The 26111-nt window shown below is 31.6% G+C and overlaps 1 protein-coding gene across 3 annotated transcripts in view; it reads right to left on the bottom strand.

Moving 5' to 3' along the window:
• Window positions 1–20947: 20947 nt before the first annotated feature.
• The window catches only part of LOC130903586 (T-box transcription factor TBX20-like), a 51567-nt gene continuing 46403 nt past the window's right edge, over window positions 20948–26111 (bottom strand). Inside the window, exons 5-6 of one of the 3 annotated variants that reach the window (XM_057815781.1) lie at window positions 25078–25154; window positions 20948–23780 (exon numbers count right to left, since the gene is read on the bottom strand). In XM_057815781.1, the coding sequence (XP_057671764.1) occupies window positions 23315–23780; window positions 25078–25154 (543 nt within the window). In that variant the 3' untranslated portion in view covers window positions 20948–23314. The remainder of the gene's footprint in view (window positions 23781–25077; window positions 25155–26111) is intronic. The other 2 variants (XM_057815782.1, XM_057815783.1) reach the window with 2 other exon arrangements.

A 26111-nucleotide genomic window follows, 5' to 3' on the forward strand; every position in this document is an offset into this window, starting at 1 on the left:
AACTTACAATAGGAATACATCTCTATGACCACCAACTCATTCAAATCGGTGAAGACACAAAAAGACCAAAAAATATTGAGAATATTTGAAAGAAAAGTCATCAGATTAATATATGGAGGATTTAGAATACACGAAATAAAATAGAGGAACCAAAATAATAGAGAAATCGATAACAGACTATTCAATGAAAACCTCGTTCGATTTATTAAAAGCCAGAGGTTGAGATAGTTTGGCCACATTTTAAAAATGAGGGATAAGCGGATGCCCCTTAGAAAAGAAGGCATTTGGGATGGACTCATCAAGCTCATGAAGACTCACAAATAATTAATGTGAGAGGATAGGGAACGTTGGTGAAGAGCAAACCCGTTTAAAAGATACAGATACATCGAACAGTGTTTAATTATAAAACACCGTAGATATTAAATAGAAAATCTTCAAGATGTATCGAATTACCTAATAACGAAAATAATTAAAATTTTCCAGCCTTTGTGTATTGCATGTTTGATGAATAATTCTATTGAATGTCAATGCTAATGCACCAGGTTAATAACTGGTACTGATTGCTTCGTCTTCTTCTGCTATCCATTAATGGATGTTTGCGATCACTTCTGACAATTTTATCTATTGCTAATAATGAATCCACCTGTGGCTATCTTACCTGTCCAATTTTTGATATTGTGGAGCCACGACATAATATTTCTGCCCAATACTTTGCTCCATATCACATGTCCAAGGTATGCCGCTTTCCTGTGTTTTATCGTACCCAGCAATTAACGTTCTCTTATACCTATTCTCCTCAGAATTTCCTATGAGGTTGATTTTTCTTACCGTCCATAGTATTCTTCGATAGATCCGTATCTTAAATGACTTCAATCTGGTGTTAACTTTCAGTGTCTAGCCTTCCGTACCTAGCACGTACCGTACGCATTTGCTGAAACTTATCCTGAGGTTGAGGTCAATGCCTAATGACTAGTTTTCACATTAACAAATTTCCAGATAGTTAAACTTTGTTATCCGTTCAAAAAAAAAAAAAAAAATACCACGGACGGATCGGGTGACCAACGACGAGGTGCTAAGACGAATGAACAGAGAACGAGAACTGTTAACCATTGTAAAGAGAAGGAAAGCTTTTTACTTTGGTCACATTTGTTACAGCTGGTCATGCAAGGGAAGATACAAGGCTGCGCCTAGCCAGGGCAGAATAATATTTTCTTGCTTGAAAAATGAATGAAGATTGGTTCCACGAACGTGATGCCTTAAATCTAATACGAATGATTAGAGATCGTGAAGAATTCCAAAGGATGATTGCCAACCTTTATTAGAATGAAGCAGGCACTAAAAGAAGAAGATCCGTTGAATCTCTTAGCTATTCTACGAAACTCATCTTTTGGGCGATTACTAGGAATTTGGTTTATTTTGTGTTGATATTAGTTCCCATAAGCCGGCTGTGTATTCCAACTATTAACAGAAGTCTTTGGAGGTCATTTATGTAATCTGATATCAGTCTTTTATCTGTAAATAAGTTGGGAAATATATTTTTCCCAAATAGCTTTTCTCTGTTCGTCGTCCTGTGCAATTTGTCCTTATTCATTCCATATTTTCGCAGTGTTCCTTCAGCTATTTATTTTTTGCTGTTCTTATAATACTTTGGAACGTTTCTTATTTGTCTCGGCTGTCTTGGTATTTTCTTTTTTCTTCAAACACGGTTAGTATATATATGGTTGGTATGCAAGTATAATAGAGATCAGGAGGATTTAAGATTGATAAAAAAAATAGACAGAGCCAAAATAGAAAACAAATATAAAGTTGCACTCGATAATATGTACATATATTTTATTTTGTGCTATCATTGAATAAACATTTTTTCATATCTATTAGTTACGTAATTAAGGATGATTCAAATTAAATTGGAAAACGTTGGTGTACGTTGAAGAATAAATTATCTTTTATATCAGATTTATCTTCATATTCAAGTGGAATAAATCTGTTAATAATTTTTCTAACCAACAAATTGTTAAAGTTGTGTACAACAAGACCATTTATAAACACGATAATCGTAAATAAATTTCTCGCACTCTAAAATTCGAATCATTAATCCTGACTCCATCCGCTTAAAGGCATCAATATTGATTTATTCATTCTAATACCCATTGAATTGAATGTGTTCCCTGGTGAAAGAAAACACGAACTACAAGTCGCTTGTCATAAAATCGTTTGATACGTTGAGAGGTTGCTCAACCGTTAAATTAGCATTCGATTCATATATGAAAATCGAGGTTTGTTTATGGATTGGGTTACGGTTTTGACCGTATGGTGCGCTTAGTCATAACTTTTTATGTACCTTAAATAGGTTCATAATCAAATTAATAGCATTCTCACTATTCTTCTTATATAAACAAATACGGGGTGTTTGATACGTTCAAGCATTTATCGAACGGTTAAAGGAACATATTTTGAATCTATTTATAGAACGTACATATCGCCAGCTTATAACCAACAGTCAAATCCTGTTGTATTCTTCAATACCATTTCACTTACCACTTACTATTGATTTTATGTTTTGCAAAAACTACTACCATCGACATCTTAAATTGATATTTGATTTGACGGATAGATCGTTAATTTTATTTACAATTCAAACGAAAACATAACCTTAAAGTTAGGTTAGAATTTGAGAATTATGACTGTCTGTGTGTGTGTGAGGTACTACGAGGCATAAACGGATAGAAATTGTCAATGCAAGACTGTGTAGGGTTCAGTTCAACCCTTCCACTATACTATTTTTATAATTTGATGATACGTATGGTAACCAGATTGGTTTAGCTTGAAAATGCCGCCGCTTCACATATTTAGAAAAACTACTATCCTCTCGACTAATCCGGATATTTTTGGAGAAGCTGATTTTGGTATAGCTGAGATAATACAAACAGACCGTTATTTTGATCTTTGTTTCTATTCTATTAGGACGGACAAGACCTTCTACGAGGAAGGTGTACCTGGTCTGACCTAGAGATAGTTGCTTGCAAAAAACCACCGTATTAGAAAGTACACACATCTATATAGCACAAGTTTGAAGAAGCCACGTTGTTTAGAATTTGATTGGCAGCCATTAGTATTGAACGTTATCGGTTAATTTGTAAACATGAAAAAAAAATTGGTCATCGGACTCCAGAAATGTTGAAAAAAATCCACTGGATGATCGTCGACTGGAAGTGCTCGAGCCAGCAATTCAAAAAGTGCGATACATTGCATATTAACTCAAAATTTGGTCACGAGAAAGCTGGGCGTAAGATGGGTGCAGCGTTTGCTCACAATGGAACAAAAACAACGTCGTGAAGATGTTTCCATCGAGTGTTTGGCTACGTTCCATCACTTCAAAACCGAATCAAACTTATCGCAACGTTTAAGCGAAGAAATCAAACGAAAACGGCCGCGTTTGAATTATAAGAAAGAATATTATTATTTATATAAATATTATTATAGAACAAACAACTTGATAACCTATAAAATATGAAGGTATATATGAAAAATTCTCACTTTATTATGTGGTTTCTATTTATTCTTCCATTTTCTACGATAATATAATATTCTATTTGTAACTAGCAGACTGTAAGAACAAAAAATTGAACAAATAGAATTTTCCTGAATACTAAACGTGAATTTCAAATGTTATAGCGTTTTAATGTTTTTATAATTCACTGTATCTCAATTTGATTTAAGCGTAAAAACGTGAAAGTTTCATAACCTACATTCCCGATTTTTCTTTAAACTAATACCACTCTATAAAAATGAGTATATAAATCAAAAGGAACCATACGGATTTGCTGTTCCCATTCTTGTTTCCAAGTTAGCAAATGTAGCAGTGCATATAAGATTGGTTCCAGCAATTTCCATGCCTTGTCATTCACAATTTACGACTAACTTCGAATAAAGCATTTTTCAGTTTCACAGTACCGTAATCAAACAATAACCTCATATCTAACTATAAATATTTTTATTTTTATTTTGTAGTTGTACTTGATATCAATCGATCAAGAATATAAAATATAATAACAGATGTCAAAATATATTATATTAATATTATTTTCTATTCCTCATTGAAAGAATAAAGTTCTATTTATTTATTTCCAAAAATCTACGAGAGTTCCTATACAGAAATCCAAATTTTGTTCCAGTTATGAATAGGTGTTCAGGTTCTGGTAGAAAAAGTCCAGTAACTCTTTAATGTATTCTCAGTAATTCGAAATTTAACAGTTTTTCCGTACAATTGCTTAACTATAACATTCTTAGATTTGAAAGGTGTGGCGCTAAAACAAATATAATTGTTGGTTTGGGGATCATAAAGATCTATACAAAATGGTTGCCGCATTTGCTAACAAAAGAACTTGGAGCGTTTTGGAAAGGATGAAGAAGATTAAGTCCGTCATCTTATGACTGTAGTTGAGATTTTGGACAACCACCATAATCTTGTATGAAAACAAGGGATGATAAAGCCTGTTAAGGTTCATAAATCGAAGTTTTTTGGAAAGCAACCTGTAAAATATGTCCAAACTGATAGAACGATGAATTTAATTGAGATAAATTGTGATAAAAGATCTATTTTGTTATTATGGATCCATAAATTAAGAAAAGTATATTGAACAACTAAGTGAGTTTGTTCTAATACATCATTCACACAAAATCAAAATAGTTTCAGTATTAGCGAAAACTACGCGAGAAAAAGACGAGAAGAAATCGCGTGCTGTAAGAGTTTCACAAAAATAAATCATGTCTACTCGAAGGTTCATATTGTTATATCTGTTGATTATTTTTCTTATCCCACAAAGTCGATAACAATAATAATTTATCATTATTAAATGTTATCTCTAATTCTCAGCAAGGTTGATTCGAGAGAATAGAAAGAAATTACAATAAAAAAATCAGTGGCGTATTCCCACATCTTTAATTCAAACCAAATTGGCGTAAACATTAAAGTTAATGTTAAGGTAAATGGTAATTAAGGAAATCTTTATAATTGTCTACACGGACAAAGCTGAATCCGGTATCGGTTGCGTAGTCACTAGAAACTCATAAAATCTTTTCGTTTACTCTAGACGTGTAGTGTTTACACTGGTGGTCCTTCATGCTTTCAAATTTATCTCTCTGACTCTCTTTCATCCATACAACCATATTCATCGACCATCTAATAGTCCAAAGACATCTACCAAACTCTTTTGATATAGCAGTTTCACTTATCTGGTTTCCATCGCACAGTTCAGCTTGCCGATGATCAGATGATCATTCAAAAATGTTGGAGCAAGAGTACTACAGCATTGCACAACATCCGCCCATCTATTTCTCAGCTTTCCCTAAACTTTTTTATTTAGGAGAGAAGCTGTTACAATAAGAAGATTTCGCATCAACGACACAAAACTTCTTACGGTTATTTGATGTCGTCAGAAAGTCCGCTCACCGACTGCAGATAATACCAGCAGTTTGATATAAAAACCAAGCTCAAAGAGACACTTAACTGTCCGATGGAAATGAAGAAAATCATAAAGTTTCCTAAAGCCACCAAATTGAAATTAAAAAAAAAATCTTAGATTACGTTTTTATTAATGGTATTTCTTAAAATTTATTTTTTGTTCTGGTACAAATTAATTTTTGAAAGTACGTTCCTGTTTTTGACATATATTTTTTAGTTTAACTAAGAGCAAGAGACCGGAATAATTCTCAAAGAATTCATGAAGGACTTTAGTATTGAGAAGGGTGTAAATATTTGCCCTTTCTGAGGCTTAGCATTGTGAATCGTAAACGAATTGTTTGAGACAACAACAATAGAAGTTAGGCTGTGGTTTTTGGCTATTCACTTTTATAACTATCATAAATCTTTTTGGTTCCGAGTATGAAAACATACAGAAAATGACACCATGCCTCCTTTTATGATTTTTTATAAGACGTTGAAATGGGCTCTCATTGATTTTCGGAATGATTTATTAGCTAATATCACACAAACATTTAAATAAAATCATGAAAAGAAAACGATCAATAAGTTTTGTTGACAAGATGAAATATTGCATAATATGCGGCCATAATATAGAAGAAAATAGTCGAAAAATATTCTAATATTGATTGAAGTTTTGGGATTCATCCCGTATAGAAAAATTTCCATCCCCATAATTTTTTCTTCTGTTTCCAACATTAAATTAGCAAAACGATGTATACGCTGGGCTTTTTTTTATCAGGTCCGGAAAGAATTTTCGACCCCAGTTAACATTTGCACTTCGAACAAGGGGTGAAAGTGAGGGTGTTATTCTGATTTATTGTAATAGCGTATACGCCTAACTTTAAATTGAGATCTGAATTACCAAGCAGCCGATATGTCAAACCTATAGAGCGTCAAAAAGCATAAAATTGAATTGGAGGGCACTACACTACACAGTTTTTGATAGCCCCAATCGAATGTATTAGTTTATTGACCCCGAATCGTATCGTTAAGGGTTCGTTTTTGGGCAACAGCATAATAAATATGTATCAAGATAATTGATTTAACCATGGTATAATTAGAAAAAGTAATTAATACTACAAAATCGAAATGTCATGAAATTTGACACATAGTCTTTTGAAAGTTGGTACTTCATAAACGTCATAATGATTTGACAATAGAAGCGCCATCTGTATATCAGTCACGTGATTTATTGAGTGTAATAGACAATGGAAATGTTTATGATACAATACTGAACAGATCCGAGCTTCTAACCAAGACATTCTTTGTTGGAGTAAGTAAAATTTCAAAATAAGAGAAAAAATGGAAGAATAAACGTCTAGAATGAGAAAACAATGTCAAACTATTCAGTTATTAGTAATGGAAGTTGATATTTTCATCGCTTTCGAAACAATAGTCAATGAATGACCACCCAAAACTTAATTAAGTTAAATCAAAAAGTAATTTGTTTCATTTGTATTATTTCCAATGTAAATCTAGCAAATTTGGTTTCAAGATAGTTCCGAATTTTCAATCCAATCATTTCTTTGTTACTAATCATAAAATTGAGATGGAAATAAGTTGATCTGCATCTAGAACGATGGATCATCAATGGCTAGATGGTTCTAAGGATAAATACTTTGAAAGATCCTACCAAATACAGCAATTTACCGAAAGTATTGAAGGAAATTTATAAATGCCGAATAATTATTTAAAAAAAAACTCTCCTTCTTTTCCTTTAACGTTGAGACTCTTTAAACTTTGATAAAATCAGGTGCAACAAACAATAAAACCGTTCATATTGTTTGCTAATAGTGGACTAATTAAAGGGAATCATTGAGAATGTCCAAGTCATTGAGTTGTGAAGAGGATCGCACACATGAAGGGATTCGGACAATGATCGCGAAACGCTAAATTGCGAATACCATTGTGTATTCATCTGATTAATTCGACCTACCTCAATCGGTTGTCAGTTGTATCCGTTGTGAAAATGGTAATTTCCTTTTCACCCGTTACACATCAACTGATACTGTGTGTTATAAAATTCTTTCTTTCAACGAGCACGCGATGCCTTCACTTATTTCTGCTTTGCCGAAAAATTCGTGATGGTTATATCAGTTACTGTCATTAAAAATGCAGTTAAGACAATCGAAATAAAATTTCAATCTATTATTTACTGCTAAAGATGCGAAAATTGTTTTCGTTGACCATTTTTTATTTTCGCGCAAAATTACCTAAATTTTACCTTTTTATATACATATTGTGGGCTTTTTTCAATTTCAGTTTATTATCTACAGTCGTAAGAATGATAAAGGATCTCTATTTTCCACTCGAGTCGTGAAATTCTGTTTTCTTTTTGCGATAATTTACTCAAAGGATAAAGTCATAAACAACCCTCATTATGCAGGGCAAAATTCCGAAAAACGTAAACTTTCACGAGCTACATTTCCAGATGAAAAGTTAGACAATAAATTTCAGCCGTTAAATAAAAATGGTATATTCTACTATACTTTCCATTTCATGGATAATTTGAATGCAATTTTAGGGCGAGTTCCTCGGTTTCGCACATCGAGTTTATTTATTACTTCACCCTGTACGCAGAGGCGAAGTTATTTTTCAAATTTTAAGGGATACACGTCTTGTTTTCAAGATATTATGTTCAAAGAATTAAATAAGAAAAAAAAAACAGAATTAATTAAGAAATAAAATATTTAAATACATTTGACAATCTTTCTGATTATCAAAAATCGTCATCGGGCACAAGAATTTGACATTTCAACAGGTACTCTTCGGCGAATTCTCACTAAATATTCAGAGCTGTATACCTACAAAATCCAACTGACTCAAAAACGTCTTCCAGAAGACCAAGAACAGCGAATAGAATTCATCAATTGGATCCTTGAGCACCTTACTGGTTGCAAACAATTATTTTCAGTAATGAGGCACATTTAACCTCGATTGCATCGTTAATATCGCGTTTGCAGCTTCGAAAATCCACCACCAATGATTCATCAGAAAGCCATACATCCCGAATGGATCACTGTATGGTATGCATTATGGTCTAGACGATTAATTGGACCGTTTTTGGAAGCTATTGATTCTGACGACGCATGGTTTCAGCAGAATGATGCCACATATTATATCGCCTGTGAAACGTAGACGATTTTTCACGAATTTGCTCTTGGTCGTGTCATTTCACGATTATGTTACCAGAATTAGCCTCAGCACGTTCGCGATTCAACGCCTTTGGACTTCTGGTTGTAGGGTTATCAGGAATCACAGTTTTAAGCCAATAATCCTGCACCTATCGAGACATTTGAAGCTTTATTGGGTGTTGTATCAATGAAATACCACCACGTGTAAGTAATAACGTTATTGAAAATTTCGTCAAAAGGGTGTGCATATACCAGAAAAGCCGTGGCGGGCATTTACAAGATATGTTGCTTCATACATAATTCCCAAATGTTTATTTTCTAAATTAATAAATATTTCGTTACAGAAAACCATGTCTTGCGCTCGGAATCATCCAGAACAAGAACAGTTTGGTAAAACGGCTTCTCTTGAACCCACATTTTTAGAGCCTTTAAAAATATATTGTGACTATTATGTGATATTCGCTGGTAGACTAGCTAGAAGAAGAATTTTTCAAATATTATAGTTTATAAAAGGCACTAGAATAGTTTTAGCAAGCATCCAACTCATCAAAGAGTTTATTATATCTCGGAGGTTAACAATACTGAATCTATATGAAACCAGAAGTTTCTCGTAATGGATTTTTTACGTTAAAATAAATTTTTATCGTTGCATTTATTGGTGCACCTTGTATGTCTTATCTATAAATTGGAATTTTATTTTTCAAGAGTTAATATGGGGGATAGTTTCCTGCATTCCTACCCCAAGCTCGCTCGTGCTTCTTCCAACATTAGGGAGGCATTTTCCGGAAAGTAGTCGGAAAAAGCGGAATTTTTATTGTAATAAGCGAGAACCTTTTAAAATGCTGACTGCGGAGAGCCACGTGTTGCCAAATGGAAATGGGATATATGGAAAAGATACTTCGCCACGGGGACCGTGGCTATATTTGTAAATGGAATTTATTCTTATGTCAACTACGGTTCGCTCAATTTTATGTTACTTTTTTTATTTCTGTTTAGTAAAATATGCAGCGGAATTACATCGGAATAAAATGTCTGTTGTTTAAGCGCTTTAAGTTAATATAATTATTTTTTGTGACCGAAACGTCTGGAATGATTTCTACGAAAAACCACATCGTTTATTGAAATTAATAAGAAATTGATAACTTTTATTTAAGAGATTATATATTTGTACAACACTGTAACCGAAACCAAAGCACATTAACGAAATATCAACCCCCGAACACATCCTTTGTACAACTTTGGGTGATATATAATCATCAAAGTGAAATTTCCTACATTTTTTTGTGGATCTACCATAACAAGCCAGTGTCAAATAACGAAACATAGAAACAGAAAACGCGTTTGAGTTTCACGTGAAAATGATTTAGTGGAACGGGATTTACAGTTCATCTGTCACGGGATACATCATTTCTTCCCAAATGACTTTCTAGCACCATCTCTTTATTGTGATTTCGCCTAATATCCTCTACTTTGTCCTTGTCGAAATCGTTGAGATGTTTCGACGTGTGTGGTCAAATCGTCAAGAGGGAATCGTACAATTTTTGCACTTTAAAAAATTTTTTGTGGGGTTAATTTTTTGCGATTTATAACTTCATCATTTCAAATATCGAATCGTAAATAAAAATATTCTATATTAAAAGCGAATATAATCGATAATAGACAAACATACGATCTGAAGTAACGTTCCAAATTCTCGAAAAACTAATAATTATTTCTAATTGTTAAATATTGAAACTCGAACAATTATTTGCAACACAAACAAGAGTAAATCTACTAATTTGTACAATTCTTAAGTAAACTTGAAAGAATAACTGAAAGAATATTAGTGAAACATTAAAAGATTGTCAGAGCCTATTTTCAGAAATTGTCTGTTTTAATCTCCCAACTTGATTTGTTCCTATGGAAGTAGGAAACTTTCAATATGATTAAATGTGCAAAAAACTAGTTAATGATCTCCGATTATCCGAATTTTTTTGAATTACTTGTTAGTTTCTTTTATCTTCTGCTAAATAAAACAATTTACTTTTTGATTTCAGTTAATTAAGTTGTGCTTCAAATTTGAGTCACGTTTGGGTGGTCATTCATTGGCTATTGTTTCGAAAGCGATGAAAATATCAACTTCCATTATTAATAATAAGATTTTTTTCAATACCCTTCCCATTCTAGTCGTTTATTCTTCCATTTTTGCTCTTATTTTAAAATTTTACTTACTTTAACAAAGAATGTCTTGGTTAGAAGCTCAAATCTGTTGAGTATTGTATCATAAACATTTCCATTATCTATTACACTCAATAAATCACGTGACTGATACACAGATGGCGCTACCATTGTCAAATTCCTGTGACGTTTATGAAGTACCAACTTTCAAAAGACTATGTGTCAAATTTCATGACATTTCGATTAGTCAGAAAAAACTAACAGTCATTTAAGTGAAGCTACTTTTGTTATTTTCAAAATAATTTCTTGTGTTAATTTATCATTGTTTCTTGATGAAAAAATATAATGTACAAGCTTAGGAATTGCTTCAAAAGTTTTATCCGGACTCTGATCTATAGAAAAGAAGCATTTTTTATTGGTTTGTTGAATTTAAACGTGATCGTACAGATATCGATGATGGTGAAAGTTCTGATCGTCCAATTGAGGTAGTTACTCCAGAAAAAAGTCCATATCTAATCGTAAATTGTATTTAAGTGAAATAACTGAGGGCGTAAAGTTATCAGAAGGCGCTGTGTTTACAATTATTCATGAACATTTGATTACGAGAAAGCTTTTTTCAAAGTGAGTGCCGCTTTTACTCACAGTCGATCAAAAACAACAACGTATTGATGATTCAAAGCAGTGTTTGACCATATTTACTCGTAATAAATCAGATTTTTTGCATCGATATGTGACAATTTATGAAACATGAATCCATAACGTCACTCTGGAAACAAAACGATCATCATCTGAGTGGACTACAGCGAGTGAACAACGCCCCAAATGTCCAAAGGCGTAATTATCAGCCGGGAACGTTTTGGCTTCAGTATTTTGGAGTGCGCATGGAATATTGTTCTTTTACTATCTCCAAAAGGGAAAGATAATCAAAAGCGAATATTACATAGAGTTGTTGAATGGTTTGGATGCGAAAATCAAGGAAAAACGGCCTCATATGTCGAATACAAAACCACTGTTTTACCAAGACAAAGCACTGATCTAAAAGTCGATAACAACGATGGTTATATTGAACGAATTGAACTTGGAATTGTTTTCTCATCCACCGAATAGTCCAGATTTGGCGCACAGTTACCTGTGGCTATTATCCGATTGTAAAAAAATGTTCGCTGGTAAGAAATTCAGTTCATATGAAGAAACTGAAGCTTATTTTGAAGCGAAAGACAAATACTTCTACAAGCACGGCATCGAGAGCTTAGTCACTTTCTTTCCTAGTAGTTTCCCTACAAAGGGCATTCTATTACTGTCTCTTATACCTTTTATAATAATTCTTGGTGGCACTACACAATTAGTTTTCCTTATTTCGTTTACTTTGTTTTTTAATATCTTATCTTTTAATTTTTCATTTCTTTTTGTACAAAATTCTGTTTCCTAATTTCCCCACATTCATTTTCTTATTTTCCTCTCGAGTCATTTTCGTTACATTATGATTCTTTATAATTATCATTTGATTGGGGTAATTGATAATTATATGTCTTTTAAAAGCCATTACTATCATTTGTACTTGTAGTTATTCTATCACCATATTCGAAATTACTATTTGTGACAACTGCACTTGCAAATACGCGTATTTACATATGCATCCGATGCAATTCATATTAATTAAGATAAAGACAGGAAGTTCGAAATTATCACAAACGTACCGATCAATTAGCATGTTTACAAGTATGCTAGATATTAATAATAAGGAATATTTCTATATAGAATTACTTAGATATTTTAGTATTTTCCACAGTACGTAATTATACGTATCTATCTATATAACAGAGGAAGTGAACGTTCATGACTCGTTGAGTGATTGTTATATGTAGGAAAATGAAATTAATTATTCAATAGTTTTATTACTTTTTCTATTAGTTGCAATTCTATAGCTGATCCATTGATCAGAGCAGTTAACTTTGCTAAAAAACAAATAGATTGACTATTTAAAAATTTAGGATAAATATTCGTAGAAATCAATCCGAACCAATTTATGATTTTAACATAATGAAAATTGCTACTAAGAGTGATTCCATTGATCTAGTGATGTGAAGGGCTCGAGTAGAGATACATTTCATTTCACGGTAGATTAAAACAAGATAATTTATGGATAATTCGAAAGGGTGATACATTTCCCAGAGGACGTCGGGGTTATCAGACGACAACTTAGCGGTACGGGTCACTATAATTATCCTTTCAAATTAAAACATCAAAAAGATAAAGGACAAAAAACAATACTCGCTTTTTTGTATTATATCATGGAATATGATGGTTCAAAATATAACATCCAAAAAATGTTATGAAAAACCGAAAATTATGGGTACGTCATTGATATTAATTGGGAATTTGGAATAAATGAATGAATATCTTATTTGGAATACCTTGTATACTGTTGTATTTAAAAAAGGAATTATTGGAAACAGTTGTAGATTGATTTTTACTAAGTTAAAACTATGGTATTACCGTTATTTCAACTAAAATTTAAGGGAAATATCGGGGAAGAGATTTTTCAATCATATATTTTCGTAGGATGAAATTCTTGTCAAAAAATATCAAAATGGCATATTTATTATTTCAGTATAAATCTTCTTTTAAGTTTAAAAAGTATACTATGATATTTGTTTATCGGATTTTTTTTTGAAATCTATATAAATCAAATAAAACTTCCACAAAATTTATGGTGAAAATAGCAGAACACGAGTGCTAACATTAATTAAATATGTTCAGTAAATCCCTATCCACATAGTATCGAATAACTTTCACCCTGGGTGGTCGACCAAAAAAATTTTGCTAATAATTTAGGGACTAATTGTCACCCGAGACACATATGAAAATAATTACTTCGTATAGTTGACCTTAAACAAGACGATAATAAAGTACGTGTATCCTTTCTTGATTTGTTAATTCCACACAGATGCTGAGGTACCCTAAGTTTGATTAATTTAATTTTTTATGAATGAAACTACGGATTTAATACGGACGAAGTTAAATAATCAGTTATAAGACTCCTATCTAAGATAAAAATTATATTCTCCTTTTTAAAAATTAAATTTTCAAATACAAAATTTATTCATATCACAGCAAAAAATTCGGAAACTAGAATCAATTTTAAAAACAGTTTATTTCAATTTTTCCCAAATCAATTTCTGTTTTTCATTTTTTCAAGTACACGTTGTATGTGTGTCTATTCTTGGACACCCGATATTTTCATATAATAGGATTTCTTAGTGTACGTCTATGGATATGTTTGATTTCTAATCCGGCGCCGACGCCTCTCTTCCCGATGCTCAGAAAACAACCGCGATAGAGTGCAAAGTTGAAGCTATTAGCGTCTTATCGTACTTCCCTCGAATAGGGCTAGTATATCTGGTCTTATCTATAATGCATTCGTCTAGATGGGCCATCACGAGATTGGTTGGATCACTTAAGGTGAAGACTTTCGCTACTGTAGCGAGAAAACGTGATATCGGGTCCAATCACTTTTAGTAACAAACTGAATTCAACCTTAGGGCTGGAAGTGTTAGATATTACGTCGATGAAATTCATTTAATCGATATAGATTTTATTATTTGAAAAATGGGGTACGTTACAAACATTCCAACAGAAAATTAATTTTTTGATTTGATACACATCGATTTGGGTATAGAATTCATTTATTTATGTGGTCAAAACAATGAACTAGCAGCTAGTCTTTACCATTTTTTTTTTTTAGTGATTTAATGAAATACAGTGGAAGGTAATGAATTGAAAAATTGAGTTTGGAGGTTAATATAAACTAAATCTATAACCTGAAGCAGGTAATTTTGAAATCTTGTCACTTTAAGACCAAAATTGACCTCAAAATCTTATTTACCTCATATTTATATGGACAAACCAGCAATCACATACGATGTCCTGGTATGGTAGCTAAAGCAAAATTAAAAATCGGGTGGATTAGAGACTAGAATTCATTTAGGAGTAAATTTTCGTACATTTACTAATAACTTAGTTAAGTTCCATTGTAATCTCGATGTCGAAAAATAACTAATTCAATACGAGGTACATTTTTTTTGTAAATCCTCGATAACTGAAGATATCAATTATAAATTTGGGGTACTCTTTTCGTGTGATATCCGCCACTGAGATATTGCACCACCTCTTCATTCAATAATTATAAGGATCTGTTGATTACATCCAATAAAGTTGATTAGTTCTTCAGGAACGCCATTAACTTAACGGAATTATGTCGCAAATAAGTTATTTGACTGCTCTTTGAAAATGTTCTTCCCATTTTAACGATGACATCATTCAAGATTGAAGGTGAACGTGGTAAACCGTTCATATAGTTAATTTAATGACTTTGAAATGATGTTAGTTCGATTCAGAAAAGTTTTCGTATTATTGACGGCTTCATTGATAACTCTATAGGTAAAAGTTGCAGTGAAGACCGTGTAATCGTCGTGCCCATTCTCCATAACATTAAAAAGTTGAGGAAATCGTCGTGTCGTAGCAGAGGCATTTACCATGAATTAATATATTTTGGTTAATGTTTTGTACCTGAATTTTTTCTAATAAAAACGTCGAGTGAAGGTCGCAATTCATCGAACGCGTCATTACTTGTGACTAAACGATGTTAAAACTAAAGCGCATCAAAAACCTCGTCAAAATTTATGTTTTCTTTGATTTTCCTGATGTGGTTTGCCATGTATTAATTCTAGAGGATCAAACAGTTAATAAAGGATATTATTTGGCCTTTTTGAGGCGTCTATATGAAATAATTCGTCGTAAACAACCGGATTTGTGGACAAAAAATTCATTAGGATTTTTTACCCACACATTTCAACATTATTGTGATTAATTATTCGAAACGAAATAAATTGCTTAGCTACCCTAATCGTCATATTTATTCAATTCTTAAAAACCCACTTAGGAACGGCCTCTGATTCCATAAACAGTAATTCGGGCAAAGTACTTGAAGCTGTGTCTTTGGTACTTGTTTTTTTTAAATAATAGTGAAGATATATAATCATTATTCTAAAAATGTGGAGATGAATAACGTTCCCCCCTCATCATATTTTTAAATAAATTGTTAAAGAGTATCTCGATATTTCAAGAAACTCTTCGGCGTTGTAGTTTGCGTATAATTTTGTCTTTTTTATAGTTATTAATGTTTTTTTTTTGAATCCCTGTTTATATTCTCACGCATATTCATTTTAAATATGTTGTCAATTGTTCCCATACCCTCCAGCCTCAATAATACAAAACCGATTTTCCCACCGTTAAACACCACCGCAATAAGGGGGTAACGAAAATATATAGAAAACTCAATTCAGTAATTTAGAAATAGCAGCGTTCCCTTTGGAAAATGTTGCCTACGGCGGTGGCGGGCTAACGCCGTACGAACTCGAGGGAAATCTCTTCATATGTGGTATTTCTGTGGATCTCCCCTTCGCCTTGTTGTACTTGTATCCCATTTCGGAAACGAGCAGCGATTTATTGGCTTTCAAGGAAGAGCTAATTGGCTTGAGAGCAACGACATGTTTACTTTATGTGTAAAATTACACTTTGGACGAGCATTGGCGGAGTATTATAAAATCAGAAAATATATTCATATATTTAACAGTTCAAGTTTCTGCGAACAGCACTGTATATACATTTTCATATACCGTAACAATCATTAGAATAAATCAGAAATCGGATCAGTCTCAAATTATTATTTACATAGTTCATACTGTACATACTAGATGATACCTAATAATGTATTTACACATTTAATTAGAATATTAATAACTTCATTATTGTTGAGTTGTAGTACGTATGAAATCTAATGAAATGAATATATACAGTGAGGTCCAGAATTAATCCAATTGTTAAGTGTAAATTCTATAAACTTAACACGTTCCATAACTGATAACATCTCTAATTATTAATAACTAATAATACCAACCAAAAATTAAAACAAAATTAAAACATGTTATCTCATTAATTCGTGCGTTAGTTGCAATTACAAGGCGGCTTCCTTATTAAATTCATAATTAATCAGTATTTTCAATTACATTGGGTTTAATTAATTTTTTACGGTTAATCATCAAAATCTACTGTGATCACAACAATACACAACTGATACGAACTAATGATAACGTAATTTGGGGTTTTATACCTGTTTTCTGGATATTATACATTCCATAAATTAACTTTGTTTAAAATTTTTTAATGAAATATTCGACCACACATATACACAATATACGTTTGAATTCGATTTACAAGCAACGAATCGCTCTAATTAGAAAAATAGACAAAAATAATATTTTTCTTATTATTTTTCATGTTCAGTTGAGAAATTCTTTAAAATATCTTTTACCAGATGATTGATAAACAAATTATCAATACGTCACTACAATAAGGGTCAAATCGTCAAATTTTTCATCCGTTATTTCATCATCTAGATGGTACCTTAACTGTTTTTCATAAAATCTTATCGTAAAAGCATCGAAACTGTATACTGACATGTTGGTGGCACTTTGTTAACTTCACTTTCAATTAATGGAATTCGTTTTAGTCCCAATAACGAAATCGGTAAATAGGACAAAGCGTGACTGCCTATCTCATCGCTCATCTTCTTATTTTGTACAATGGAAACTCGATTAACCGGACTAATTGTTGTCGTTAGGGATTCGGATAATCGAAAGTCCGTATAATCGAATGTATGAAGAAAAGCGAGTTTTGTTAAATAAAATAAGTTTAATAATAGTAATATTTCTTAATAAATATTAACATTATTAATCAAAAATGATAATTACTTAGTTTAATTTGGTTTAAAATATTTGGCAATTGACATTTGACGTAAGCTACTTTTTTTCTTCGTTGCTGCTATATCACGAATTGGTTTCAGTTGTAGTAAACTCACGGTTTTATTCTCTGTTTGTTTTTCAAACTATTTGAGACCTATTTCCAGATCTTGAAGTGCTTCATCATGAGATAGTCCTACATCATTTTCCGCGTCTAGATTTCCTGCTGTTCATTTATCTGCAATATGTTTTCTATGATTTCGTTATCCGACAAAATCTGAAAGCCTCAATCATTATTATTACACACAAATGACCCACCCTTCGATATCTTATATTTTGTAACGTGACTCTAATTATTTAATTGGTCGCAGTTGATATTGCGGATAATCGCGAATCCGTATAACTGAGGGCCGGATAATCGAGTTTCTACTGTACTTGCAACGTTCATATCAACTTCGTATCTGATACAGATGAACAGTTGACAAGATACGACGTCGGATTAAAGAAAAAGGAAAAAACATATTTATATTGGAAAATTTTCAATCTGAATTCCTTAGAAAATACACACAGGACGTATATTCTAAGAACAAAGTAAAAATAAAGTAGAGCTAGAATTTGGAATGGAGAGCTCAATTATAAACATGAAATTCGTATCATAAAAACATTTTTAAAGATTTAAAATTCGAAAATCAAAAGAAGATGTGAAAAATATGTTTCACTTATTTTTTAACAAAAAAATTACTATAAAACTAAAATATTTTCAACAATATTTGATGTTTTGTAATTATCCTATGTTTTTGTTTTATAATTTGTATCAATTTTTTCTGTTTCATAAAAATGTCTTCGTCCCATCACCAATCCACTTTCCAAGCCATCTATCATCTTCTTTTCTATCTACCATAACAGTGGTAATTATTCTCGGGGGTTGGTATTAATGTCTTGATGTATCCCAGAGAGAAGCAGAATTTTATTCTAGAATAATCCAAGTTAATAATTCACAGCATTAATCTTACACCTCAGTTCTGCCACAAAAACTTGAGATATTGATCCATGGAGCATGTTGAGATATAAGAAGTTTTATCTACAAGACACCATCATCATATTTAATAAATACGAGGGTTATATCAATAAACAACAAAACAAACATCAAGTTTTTATTCAAACAGGGTTATTACACAAGAATTTTTAGTAATGTGTTTGTTCAGAATCTCTCGAAATTGACATAAAAGTGTTTGACGTTCCGGAATATGCGAAACATTAGTCTGATACGGCTTTATCGATCTTTTAGGAGGGGTAAACTTTTTAATTTTGTTGAAAATTGAAATTACATTCGCTGATTAACTATTATTATATAGATTTTTGGTTAAAATGTCGTTTATAGATACGAATCTTCGATGTATTCAAACTAATATAACATCATTCAAAAAATCGTTTGATTGACACAGAGATGGCGCTGCCACTGTCAAATCCATATGACGTTTATAAAGTACCAACTTTCAAAAGATTATGCGTAAAATTTCATGATATTTAGCAAAAGCTTTTAGTTATATTTCAAACAGATTCGGTGATAAACTATGAAGGATTTGTGCTAATTATTTTAATAATACATCACTTAATCAGTCGTGTGATTGACACACAGATGTCAATGTCATTGTCAAATCCGTATGACGTTTATGAAGTACCAACTTTCAAAAGATTATGGGTAAGAAGTCGTGACATTTCGATTAGTCAGAAAAAAGTGACAGCCGTTTAAGTGGTTGTGTTAATTTATCATTGTTTCTTGATTAATAAATATAGTATACAAGCTCAGCAATGGCTTCAAAAGCTTAATCGAAAAGAACCATTTGTTATTGGTTTGATGAATTTAAACGCGGTTGTACAAATGGTGAAAATTCTGGTCGTCCATTTGAGGTGGTTACTCTAGAAACCATCAAGAGGCAGTGTGTTTACGATTATACATGAATGTTTGACCATGAAGAAGCTTTTTTTCACGTAGGAGTGTGTAATTATAGAGGTTACCTGGTTGTCGAATAAGTTTTATCGGTCGATAAGAAGTCTTTTACGTCTCCTTGAACCAAAAAGTTACAATGATCGTCTACGTTTATTGTTTAGCAGTGTGGAAGGAATCCACAATCACAAAACTGATTCCTGCACATAGAAAGCTTAAATACGAGGTACTCTTCCAAAAGTTGTCGAGAGAGTTGAAAGTGTAGCTTTCTGTAACCCAAGACGCCAACCAGAACATTGCTAATACTGACTAATAGACACTTCTAGGGCTTCTACTACATCTATACAGTGCTTCCTTCTTTCTACACATTTAATAACTTTATTACTACACTTTACATTATTGTACAAAAAAAACGTATACTTGAATAACTGGGAATATACAAATGAATTTATCGTGTTCATATAAACGTCCAAGTAACGACGCCATCTTTTATTGAACAGCCGGTTACATTTGAGAAAACAAAGTTGAGTTCCATCTCAGCCTTTACGATTTGTTTTTAATGTGATAGACCCTAAAATCTTATGAATATCGCTAAATACATAATGGCATATATTATCATTTCCAAAATTGTAGTCTTTGTATGACCCTTGTAGTGTTTCTGACAACGAGCTCCTCTAAGAAGTCGCAAAAGCAGATACATAAAATATTTCTGTTATTAATGGTTTCCAATTCGTTGAGAGGCCGTAGGAGAGCGAGAGGGAAACGTCAAAAGAGACAGCATAATGTGAGTTTGATTGATGGAGACCACCAGATGAAGAAATGTCTTTGGGACATATATATTGACTATAGATAATTATCATTTTCTCGTAGTTTGTTATTATTAATCATAGAATCACGATATCGATGTACAAAAAATGTTTATTGTATCGAGATATATTGATTAGGTTTCAATTATTTTGATTATTTATGAAGTTAAAATCAGTTTTTGTACGTTTAACGTAGCTTTCTTTACTAAAAAGCATTTAGTACATTTTTATCCGCTGAAGGAGAGGGATTTGTCGATTGAGGATATAACTTCAAGCCCTAAATTTATTTCAGATATATTTATATACCTTTTTTTGGATTCTGAAGCTGTTCTCACATCTGCCAATCTCTTATACAGCTTCAATTTTTTTCTTCTGCGTTTCTATTCACTAAATTTATTAGAATTACTTTACATTCGTTCTTGCTATGTTATATTTTATACTTCTATTTGATCCCTTCTTCCAGAAAGGTAATTTTGAAAGTAATAAATAGAAATATTGAGTGTATATTATGTAATTTTTCGATTTCTAAAGAAAAAAATTAATAAAAGTAAGGAGAATAATAATCGAGAAGTACGACGTTAGTTTATGTACATATAAAAATAATAAAACAACAAATTACTTAAAATCAACTTTAATTTTTGTTTTGTTTTACATTATTTTATACAAGTGACACAGCAAAAAGTTATTGCAAACGAATGTTTTTAAGAATGTTGCTTGTAAAAATAATAATACAACACGGTCCGTTCTACTACATATTTTTCTTTTTTTACCTTGTTCATTAACAATTTAATGGAGATTTGGAGAGATTCCAGTTAAGTAAAAATTAACCATCGAAATATTACAACTTCAGATATGCGTAAAATTATTTCACCCATTCAGTTGGTGGTTAGTGTTCGAAACAATTTGTTTTACTTGATTCAGTTTCAATAAAAAAAAATAATTGTAGAGAAATACTTCAATAATCTCATAATAACAGTTAAAAATTTTTTATTCAACATCGAATAGTTTGAATTGTATGTAATAGAAGTCTTGTCGCATATGATAATTTTTTGACCAACCTTCCACGAAATAAATACATTTCAGTTTTGACAATTACAATTTGAGCTTTAAAATCTTTTCATTTTATTAATTACAACTATTTTTTATTGATATGAGTGTCAAGGATCATTAGAAATAAGTTTTAAAGAAAAAAATCATGTAGAATAATTTTTTTCTAATTGAAAGAACATTTTTCAAAGTTAATTTATATTTTTATAAACAGACAATGACTATTCAAAAATATGAAAATAAAAACACGAGATTTTCACTTTAATTTGACACATTTCTAGTGAAACTTCATCAATTTATAGAAAAATTACCATATGGATACAAGACTTTTTTATCATGTTTCACCTTATTTTCAAAATCAAAACCTTATATTTCAACACGTTCACTGCCTTCTATATGTATTCATGTAACAAACAGATCATTGAACCTTCATTTTTGTTGTTTAACTTATGAAATATCTAAGATATAACACGATTCCAACTTCCTGATTCTTCTGATACCTTGTAAAAACCTTATAATGTCGGAACCTAGTGAAAAAAACATTTAAAAAAATATCTAGAAATAAATACACAAAACTTAACATGAACATGAATTTCATGTTTGCGGGCCTGAAATTAGAAGCCGTTGCAGCAGCAGCAGCATTGGCCATGCTTTGTTGTGGAAATTCTCTTTGGATTTGATTTCGATTCAGTCCTGTGAACACAAAATTGCCAAAAGTGTTTTAAGGCGGCATTCGTTGAGCTTAGAACTGAGTAAATTCCTCAAAATATGATAAGATTGCATCGTGGAGAGGTTTCCAAGCAATTAACATATAATCCTGATATAATATTTGTCGATAAAAGTTTTTAGGAAAGTAACTTTAACCAGTTATAGATTTTGGAAAATGTTTGACATCGCTCTGTGCCTAGACGTTTGGGAAACTAGTTATAAGTATTTCAAATGAAAACATATTTTAATTTTTTCAAGAAACTGCGTCAAGCGCGTTTTTTGATATGTACATTAGAATTAATACGCGCAACGTGTTTTTTAAATGAAAAAAAAAATAATTTCTCATATTTACAAATTTATTAAAGTTATTAATTAGGAAATTTCATATTTTCATAAGGTTATATTGAAATTTTATTTATTTACAATATTTACATACACGAATGACAGTTTTCACTGTTGACAAAAAAATACTTTCTACTTATATAGGGTGAAATTAATAATAAGATCATAATATATAATGAAAAAACGGTTGAGATCGTTTTTTAAAACCTCCTCCATTCCGAGCAACAGTTATTTCTATAAACTATTCCAATTTTTGAAAGTTGAAATGTTGAACACTTTTTTTGAAATTAGGAAAATTTTTCATAACCTGCCCCATTTTATAGACAAAAATTTTAAATTATCATATTTTCTTCAACAATTCGAACTCTTATTAACATAATTATTTATATTTTACGATACGGTATGTCTCGTAAATATTTGCAATCGATCAATTTGTACATAAAATGAATTTTCGACTGGTATAAATGAATGATTTATATTTTTTCAACTATACATATGAAAGAATTTTTTTTATTCGTTTTTGAAAAAGAATCCCGTCACTCGGGCGAGGAAGTTTTATCACTCTACAGTTCAGGCTCATCATATCACTCATCGTTTCTTGTAACTCGCTTTCTCTACAAGGAAGTTTGTCAAACAATTCAGAATAAATGATGTCTCATCGTTTTAATGAAACCGATGATATACACGATGAATCCTATACACCAACTTTAATGTAAAATAAATTATGGATATATTGTACAAATAACAAATTCCGTATTTTTGTATGTCACTTTGAAAATTATAAAGGATGTTTCATTGTATGAGACAATCTGTATAATTTTAGCTTAAATAAAATTTTTTGAATTAACAAATTTCCCATTACAATAATATATCACAAAAGAATATCTTTAAGAAGGACTATTAGGCGACTCTCTATCATCCCTCAAACTCGTATCAGGCGATGTCCTTTGAGGTGGAGTATAAGGAGAAAACCTATGCTGCGCCAATGGCCTAAGAGGTGATTGAAGCTGCGAACTTCCCGCCGCCGCAACCGCCAACTGATGTTGGTGTTGAGCGGCGATGAGAGACGGTCCGAGACACGCCCATTGGTTCCAAAGTAGACCTGGCGGAACTGGATTGCTCTGCGAAGCACCTGCTCCAGCGTATATGCCGCCCATTAGAGGTCCGTAAGGACCAGCAGCCGCAGCTGCTCGAAGAAAGAGCTGCGAACGAGCTGCGAGTATAGCTTTTTCTTCTAAGGAGAGGTTGTTGTTGTTGTTGTGGGTGTCCATGTCGACGAAAGGTCGGATAGGAGAACGGAAATAGTGCTGCTCCGCTAGCATCGACTCCATCGTTTCCCTGTAATCACAAAAACTAGTAACGATTATTACAAATTCCAAAAATCGTTTGATCAAAATGAGCCGTTGCAATCTCTAACAGTGACAATTGGTAAGCACAAACTTCAGTTGGAAAAATTAGTAATCAGTTTTTATGATATCAGTATTCGCTTCGATAGTTTTCTTATTAAAATGAATAATTTTTACTACAAATTTAAACACGGATTATTATAATACCTTTTATTTAGATAAAGTATCTAGCACATGATATGATAAAACCACATAAAATGAATTTTTAAACACTATTATTAGACTTAATATTAAGCTTCAAAAGTATGAAACTGTACACGTGGAAATTATAATGCTTATTTGAATTAATTATTGTGACTAAAGTTTGTATTTCAAACCGCTAGATTACAAACAAACCATCAACGAAGCAAACTGAAGAATGTGAAAAAAACAACATCAACTTTACTGTGATTGAATTTGTATCCCATTCATACGAGTAGTCTGATATCTATATATTTATCATTTATAAATTTAAAAAACAAACACACCATTTATATAATAAAAAAAACCAACATTCACATACTTAGTCACTGCCTAAAATGAAATTGTTTAATCTGAAATCGATGCCTTTCACTCAGAATTGAACAGAAAGGATTAATCGATTCAATCAACATAAAAGCTTGTCAATAATTTAAGTTTCGTTTTCAAACCAGCGGCGGAGTCGTTTCGCGTTAAATTCTTACAATATAAAAGTTTTATTTTTTTTGGTATTTATACATTTAGATTGAGAATTATTCAGAGAGAATTGTGTAAGAAAAATATCGGAAAACTAGAAAGAAAATTAATGCAGATATTAAAATTAACTGCTAGAGTTAACAAATTATATTTGTGTCGAAGCATATTATATCCTTTATAATATCCATTTTATCCATTAAAAATATTGTATAAATTCATGTTTTTGCTTATATCTCAAAGAGAGCCACGCTAGTAAATAGTTTTGATAAGAATTTTTGGATCTTGAATTTTCTAATCCAAATTAATGACAGATTGATCTGCGATGTATTTGTTGTTTGTCCAAAAACAATTGTTGTTACATGTCTCCAGTTTCAAATGATGTTAATGTACAAACCTTGTATTTATCAAAGATGTGCGTTGAATGTAAAAAATGATTAAATATCGCTGTTATATATTGTGATAGCACAAACCTAAAGAAAATTATCATCAACTAATAAAGGGTTTTCTTATTTATTCAAAATATCGTATAATTTTTTACGTCTAGATATATTCAGTGCGCCAATGGAATAAGTTATTAATAAGATGCATACCTTTCAAATTCAGTGAGCCTAGATGAATCCCTGAAACCTTTGGCAAATGGGTTGCTGTCAATCTTCAGCTTCGTTATCTGTAACGAAAATTATGAATTCAGATTTGGATGATACCACATAACTCTTTTCAGATGGTAGTTTTATTCATATTAGGGGTCAAAATATCCAAAACTATGCTTTGTATATATACAGTTGAAATTCAGAAGTTCGTAGAAAGTTATTATATAGATTGTAAAGTACTAGTTGGTAATAGGAAATCTTTAGTAATCAACATTCTATACGCACTAAAAAAAATGTGTAATAATTTTCATTTATAAATTTACAAACCTATATTTTTCTTTTGTTTAAATGCGAGATATAAGCTATTGCCCAGAAAAATCAATTATTATAGAGTTTAAATGTGATGTTCAGCTCATCAGGACATCCAAATGAAACAGTTACATCGGAAATTATGATAAAACCATGTTGAAAAACCTCAAAGTGGAACTGAAAGACATTACCCAGATATCACATGGAAAAGCTTGCACCATTTTACATTTGATTTTAAAAAAGTAGTTCGTGGGACAAACTAATAAGTCAGAGAGCTGTTGGGAACTGTTTTTTTTTTAATATTGTAATTTATTTTTGACGTAAAGGGCTAAGTAAGTCGGAAATCATATAGAACCTATCCTAGATTTCTCTTCAAAACGATTGAATCATTCACGGGGTTAGCATTCACCGCAATATTCTGTATTTATAAGATTTCGAAAGTAAAATGATTGGCTACGACTTAGCTTGTTCTTATTTCTTAGGAGCATCATTTTCTTTATTCAATAATAATCCCAATCGTATAGGGTTTGCGGTAACTTTTAGTTTCTGATCCCCCAGATTGAATTTTTTCCAAATGTAGTGATATTTTCATGAATTTCAATCCACTTTTTATATATTTGTCGAAAAATATAAAACTTATCAAATATCATGACAAAATAATGCTACAATTGATAAATAAAAGTAGATTTTTGTTATATTGTGTATTAAGATTCATGAAAGAGAAA

This window comes from Diorhabda carinulata, chromosome 2, assembly GCF_026250575.1.
Source record: "Diorhabda carinulata isolate Delta chromosome 2, icDioCari1.1, whole genome shotgun sequence".
Lineage (NCBI taxonomy): Eukaryota > Metazoa > Arthropoda > Insecta > Coleoptera > Chrysomelidae > Diorhabda > Diorhabda carinulata.